This window comes from Amblyomma maculatum, chromosome 7 (genome assembly GCF_055883805.1).
Source record: "Amblyomma maculatum isolate TAMU_Amacu chromosome 7, ASM5588380v1, whole genome shotgun sequence".
Lineage (NCBI taxonomy): Eukaryota > Metazoa > Arthropoda > Arachnida > Ixodida > Ixodidae > Amblyomma > Amblyomma maculatum.
The window spans coordinates 8,941,608-8,947,692 of NC_139350.1; the positions used below are offsets into that span (position 1 = coordinate 8,941,608).

A 6,085-nucleotide genomic window follows, 5' to 3' on the forward strand; every position below is an offset into this window, starting at 1 on the left:
GTCCCCCAGCTGAGGTAGCCCTGACCGCAGCTGTTTACAGAGGAGAGCTTTTATATATATCTGAGCAGCTGAATGCACTAGTGATGTCACTAGAAAATACATTCACCCACTGCTTCAGTGTGAAGCAAGTAAGAAGCGACAGCCATATGGATTTGTAAGCTGGAGAAAAGATACCAAAGTTGAAACTTGTAGGCTGCCCAGAACACATAACAGCACTCAAAACAGAATCATAAAGTTCTGCGCGCTCACAAGGTTTCATTTCTACGTGAAATCTCAGAACGCAGAACGGGACGAAACGCGGGAGCGAATGAAGTTTTTGAAACTGCGACGAGTGCTCTGAAATATGCCTTCCAGGCTTTCCAGTTTTGAATGAGCAACGTTTATAGTTTCAGTTATTATATATGATGCTATGATACATCATGAGTCTGACCATGGTTTAAGCGTTCCATTTTTCAATTAGTCACTTTTATATTTTTGGTTATGTATGTATGTTTCTGTTATACATGATGTTCCTCCCCACAGTCTAAGCTTTCCATTTTCCCAGAGTCACTTTTATATATCTACTTATGTGCACTATGTATCTGGAATACATGATGTTCCTGAACATGATCTAAGCTTTCCATTTTGCAATGAGTCCTTGTAATATATTTATTTATGTGCAGTATGTCTCGGTGATATATGATATTCTTGACCGTTGTCCGAGATTATCATTTTTCAATGTCATTTTTATAGATTCATTTATCTGCAGTATAAAGTCCCTGAACGTAGTGTTCAGTAAAGGTCATATTCAGTTCCTGAACTTAGTGTTCAATAAAGGTCATATTGACATGCTGGTTTGCTTGCTGAGGTTCATGACTGCTTATTTCTGTGGCGCTCCTTCGTTGCGTTGAGCGTCGCGAAGTCGTGTGAAACTCGTAAGATTACCCTCTAGCGAGCGCTTTCGCGAGCTAAAAGCGCACGCAGACTGATAGTCAATGTAGGCACACATGTCATCACGTCGGTTTCAAACTAACCTGTGGAGATGCACCAAGCGTGAATTCAAAAATCCAGCTTTATGCAAGATAGGCGGCTCTGGCGCAGCCAGCCTTCCCAGCGCGCTCGACGCATCCCACTACGGAGAGCAGCGCCACATACGCAAGGCACGAAATGTAGGCGTGGCTCTCGCCTCCCTGTCGCGTCACCTAAACTCCTCAAACCACCATAGTACAGCTGTTTGGATCATGACATTGTTCGTAGGCACTTGTTGATTCATTAGGATGGCAGTGCCTATAGGTGTCTGTTTTGCGTCCACAGGCTCTTTATTCTGCTGCTTCACCACTATCGATTAAGCCATGGAATACACACTTTACAGTGTTTTCATTGCCACTTTCGAAATTGTGATTACTGGCTTTTCATGTGCATGTCATGGAGGAGCACTCAAAAGAGCCTTTTGGACGGTTGCTTATATACACCACCTGCCTGACGCACCAGCCAGGTTCTATCAGTGATGAAGCATTGAAGTTTATTGTCAACCAGCTGAGTCTGAATCACCCCGATGAACTGCAGAAAAGAAGCGGTAGGCTGAGTGTCACATACAAGGCATGGCGTACACAGCTGCACAAGCAAAGCTCACTGTTGCAGCCATCAGGAGATGGCCCTAAGTTAATGGGGAAAGCTGTGGTACTAATTCGCAACACAATGCAAGTGCGCAACCAATTGAAAAGAGCTCTCAAATTGTGACAGCTATCACTGTTTGGGCGTTAGAAGACTAGAATCTCTACTTTAAAAGGTAGTCCTCGTGATGTCGAGGAGCAGCGCAATTCTAGCGACGCTGTTTGTGCAAGCAACCTAAGTTGGAAGCGTCGAGGTTACCGATGGTAGAATGATTGAAGGTCTTCTTCTAGAGGTAGTCTCTCTGATTCTATGCAAAGGCTTCTGAAAAATAGGGAAAGTTCACAGCCAAATTTAAACGCCGAGAAACGACCTGGGGCATGAAAAGTTTCAGTGCGTCCTGTCCCTGAAGAGCTCAGGCACCCGGTACAGTGTGCCATCAGTGTATGTATCTAAGGAAACTTCTAATCAAGCAGAACTAAAAGAGTGGGTTCTGCCTGAGTGAAAAGTGTTGCTGCTGTGGCTCGGAATTCTAAGTATTTGGATCACTTCCAGTGCCATGGAGGACTCCTCATTGATGAGATGAAACATGCCGAGAACCTTCACTTTTCGTCGAGCGGAAAAATTGAAGCGTTTGTTGATGTGAGAAAATTCACTCCAGAATGGTCAGCGCCTAACCGGTGATCATGGCCTCATTCTCTTGTTCCGATCATTCAAAAGGAAGTGGCAGCAGATCATTGGTTTATTTGCCTCCCACAGCAATGTAAAGCTGAATATCCTAGCCAAAATAGTCGCTCAAGCCATGATAATGTTTGAGAATGCCGGTCTGCATGCTGACTTCTTAACGCGCGAAGGAGCTACATAGAATAGGAGCATGTGGGGCTTATTTAGCATTAATGGAAGATTAGAAACGGTTGCTTGCAGGACACAGCTCCTTGCTGAACCCGGTCGGCGCCCGTAGCAACTTGTGGCAGTATGGTGTGTCCCTTGGCGATAATTTGATCGAAGTAACGAGCCCTACGACCGTCTGTTGTGGTTCTCACCACCATGGAGCATTTATCAAAATTCATGCAGGTGGGACCATCAAACGCCGTGTTCACGCAGATTCGTTTTATACAGCCAAATGCAGATTGGATGTCAGCAGAACGCTTCAAGGCTGTGGAAGCAGAGTTGTCGAGCGTGATTGAAAAGCGGCTGCTGGACATTCTGTCACTGAAGCCCGGAAGTCTGGAAAGCGTAAATGGTGACCTCACATGTGGTGACGTCAAGGTCACGTACAACATGAAGAAGTGACCCAACATTTGCTCGTTCGTGTGACCCAACATTTGCTCGTTCGTGTTGCGGCCACGTGCAGACAACCACAAGTGGGATGCCAAGAGGTCAAAACATGAGGAGTCAACCAGCAAGTTTAGGGACTACGGTGGGATGTTCCAGAGGAAAACTGTGCTTAAGTCAGAGCTCACTGTAAGCATGCGGCGTCTGACAGCGAGCGAACTGGCTCAGCAGAGAAAGGTTCAGAACACCCAGACATCTGAAAGCAACAGCCAGCGAGGAATCAGCGGTTACTTCAGGCCAGTTGTGCCAAGGCCGAAGACGCCCAAAGAAAAGGCTGCGCTGAAGCGACTGTTGGATCGCAGGGAGACGAAAAAACGACATTTGAGCAGCTCTGACTCGGAAAGTAACAGTGCAAGTGAAAATCTTAGTGAAGCTTACAAGCCTCCGAAGCACGACAGAAGAATTGTGGCAGCTGCCCATGGCGGCGAGAAGGCGAAAGACTCCAAAGCAGAAGAAAACATGAAAAAATTTGCTTCGCTTTCTCAGCCCATACTAGAGAAGCACAGTTCACAAGCCGCAGCTCACCAGGAAGCCAGAATCTCGGCCACTCAGGCTTGCAAAGCTGCGGGGTCTTCTCGGGGAAGCAGTCCGTCACTTCAGTCTGGTTGGAGTCGCCAAGACAGGCCTGATCTGCTGAAGGAGAACAGCAAGTCCAAAACGTCGTCACATCGAGACAAAGAGAAAGCAAAGAGCCATGACGTAGGGTCTTCATCTCGCGGTAGCAGTAGCAGCTCATCCCGTCACAAAGAACATAAAAACCGCTCAGAGCACAAAGAGTCACGTGAGCGGGACGCAACATCTCACAGTCACAAGGCGGAGACGGACAAGGAGTCATCGTCAAAGTCCAGCCGTAGCAGTGGGAAGGAAAAGGAATCCACACAAGAGAAAAGCAGGCACCGGGACAAGCGGCACTCTCCCCCTAAGAAGTTGCACAAGGAAGAAAAGTCGTCCTCGTCGAAGAGGACTCATGACAGCAGGGACAGAGAGGAGAAGCCAAAAGCTGGCAAGCCGAAAACGGCAAATATAAAGAAGCTATTGAAAAACTGTGGAATCAGCGACTCGGACGACTCTGACAACGGCACTTTGGAAAAGAATCAGCGAGACGAAACTTCCCGGCGGTCTCCAGACTCCACACAGTTGGTAGACGTTAGGCCCATGCCGCACACTTCGAAGAGTGATGGAGCTGCAAAGAGGGAAAGCTTGGATGATTTTCAGAGCAAGAAGGAGATGCCAAGAGCCTCATCGATGGCCCCAAAACGCCAAAAAGAGACTGACAATGTGTTGTGCAAGAGCTTGTTTCTTGATGACGAGGAGAGTGATGGGGGTGATGGCGGAGGCAGGAAAGAAGGCTCAAAGTCGCCTACAACCGAAGAAGACATGCCAGCTGCCAGTGCGTTGAAAAAAGCACCTCCAAGGTTACCCGACACTGACGTGTACGAGCCGACCCCAGTGGCGAAACTGGTTTCGGAAGATGATGCTGAAGAAGACTAGTCTTCAAAGCCAGCAGCATTGAGTGCTGGTTTGGACGAAGAAGTTTCCAAGTTCATGAGCATGCCAGCACATAGAGATTCATATGTTCCTTCCAGCCGGCAAACGCCTACGAGGCCCGAAGCGTTCTCGTACAACCCAGCATCTCCAAAGAGGCAGGAGGACAAGCGCAAGAAAAGGGACGGAGGCCACATCTACGTTCCGTCGAGCATCGGGCCATCAAGTGCGGCGCGGCCTTCACGCGGTCGCTACGAGGAGTACGTCCCCGAGGCTGTCAGCCGGACGGCACGGCATCAGCAGTCAACTCTGGACTACGTCCCAACGTACATCCCGACGCCAAAGAAGGAAATTAACGCGGACGTGTCCACGACGACATACTCCACACAGCAGCCGGACGATAGCAGTGCTGAAGGCTCTTTTTCTGGCACCACTTCGGCCGCTATGGAGCAGGAGATTCGGAATGCCAGGTCTGTGAAAGACCTGGAGGCAAAGCACATCCGTTACTTGTTTGAAAAGAACTTGCCCCTCTTAGATAAGATCACCAAAAATGAGGTGGATTGCAAGAGGTATGAAGATTTCTACAGAGGCGGACCAGCAAAAAGGGCGTTGACCCACAAGGTGCACATACACCGGTTTTCCGATAGCCAGGTGGACCTCATCCTGAAACTTTTCCTGGAAGAGTTTGGTTGGCGGAAAAAAGTCGACGGTGACTTCATCCACCAGGTCCTTATCGCAGAATTCTTGCTGAGAGTGTTCATGGCAAACTATATATCAGATTATCCCCATTTGATAAATATGTGAGGAACACGTTTGTTCAGACAGGAATGAAAGTCTCAAAAGGACATGGTACTGTCGATCACATCAATATTGCTTGAACGTGTGATGAAATGCCTGATGCCACTCTAAAGGCAACGCGCCACATAAGCATGTCAGTTGTTTGTCCATCTGGCTTTGGAAAAGGAAGAGTGAACTATGCATTTTGGCGTCTTAGTGACGAGATGTTTAGAGGTCTTTTCCCCTACCAAGTCAAATCGAGACACAGCTGGGGTGTGCCGCGGCGACAGTTAGATTTGTAGAAACGATGAGATGTTTGATTAAAGCAATGACACCGTGGTGCATCTCAGGTGCCCTGAGACCTTGACGGCACCAGGAAGAAGTCATTCAAAGTTTCTTGTACTATATGAAATCCTGGGAAGATACTGCTGGATCGAAAGGCTTCCTCAGCAATGGCACAGCTGAAGCTCTTCGCGTGACGCGTGACTCTTACAAGCACACTACGTCTTCTCAAGTACTTGGCAGCCGTGGTGGGGTTCCGTTCTCTCACGACAAGACATTCTTACCACGACCCATCGAAAGACATTTTGGCTTACCACGACCCATCGAAAAACATTTTGGCATCGTTCAAAAAATGTCTGGTTGCAACGATGACCCCACTGCCAGCCAATATTTGATATCTGTGAGCACGCTAAGCTTTCAAAACATGGCAAGATCATCAACAAAATTCAATGTCTCTTCGGGACTTAGAAGGAGCCATCCTGATGATTCTAGTGTGAACGAAACGAGTTCTCAGATGAGAATTGATGAGTTTTTGGATGTTGGGAACTTTACAGAAGAATATGAAGTCCTCTGTGTTTGTGACCTTGATCATCCTGCGATATGTGTTCAAGCAGGT

At 47.7% G+C, this 6,085-nt stretch overlaps 1 protein-coding gene across 1 annotated transcript; it reads left to right on the plus strand.

Moving 5' to 3' along the window:
- The first annotated feature begins 2,544 nt into the window (after nt 1–2,544).
- On the plus strand, nt 2,545–5,172 carry LOC146182686 (uncharacterized). Its single transcript, XM_084608899.1, has one exon. The coding sequence runs from the start codon at nt 3,016–3,018 to the stop codon at nt 4,414–4,416; it is 1,401 nt and encodes a 466-aa protein (XP_084465025.1). The 5' UTR covers nt 2,545–3,015; the 3' UTR covers nt 4,417–5,172.
- Nucleotides 5,173–6,085: the final 913 nt, after the last annotated feature.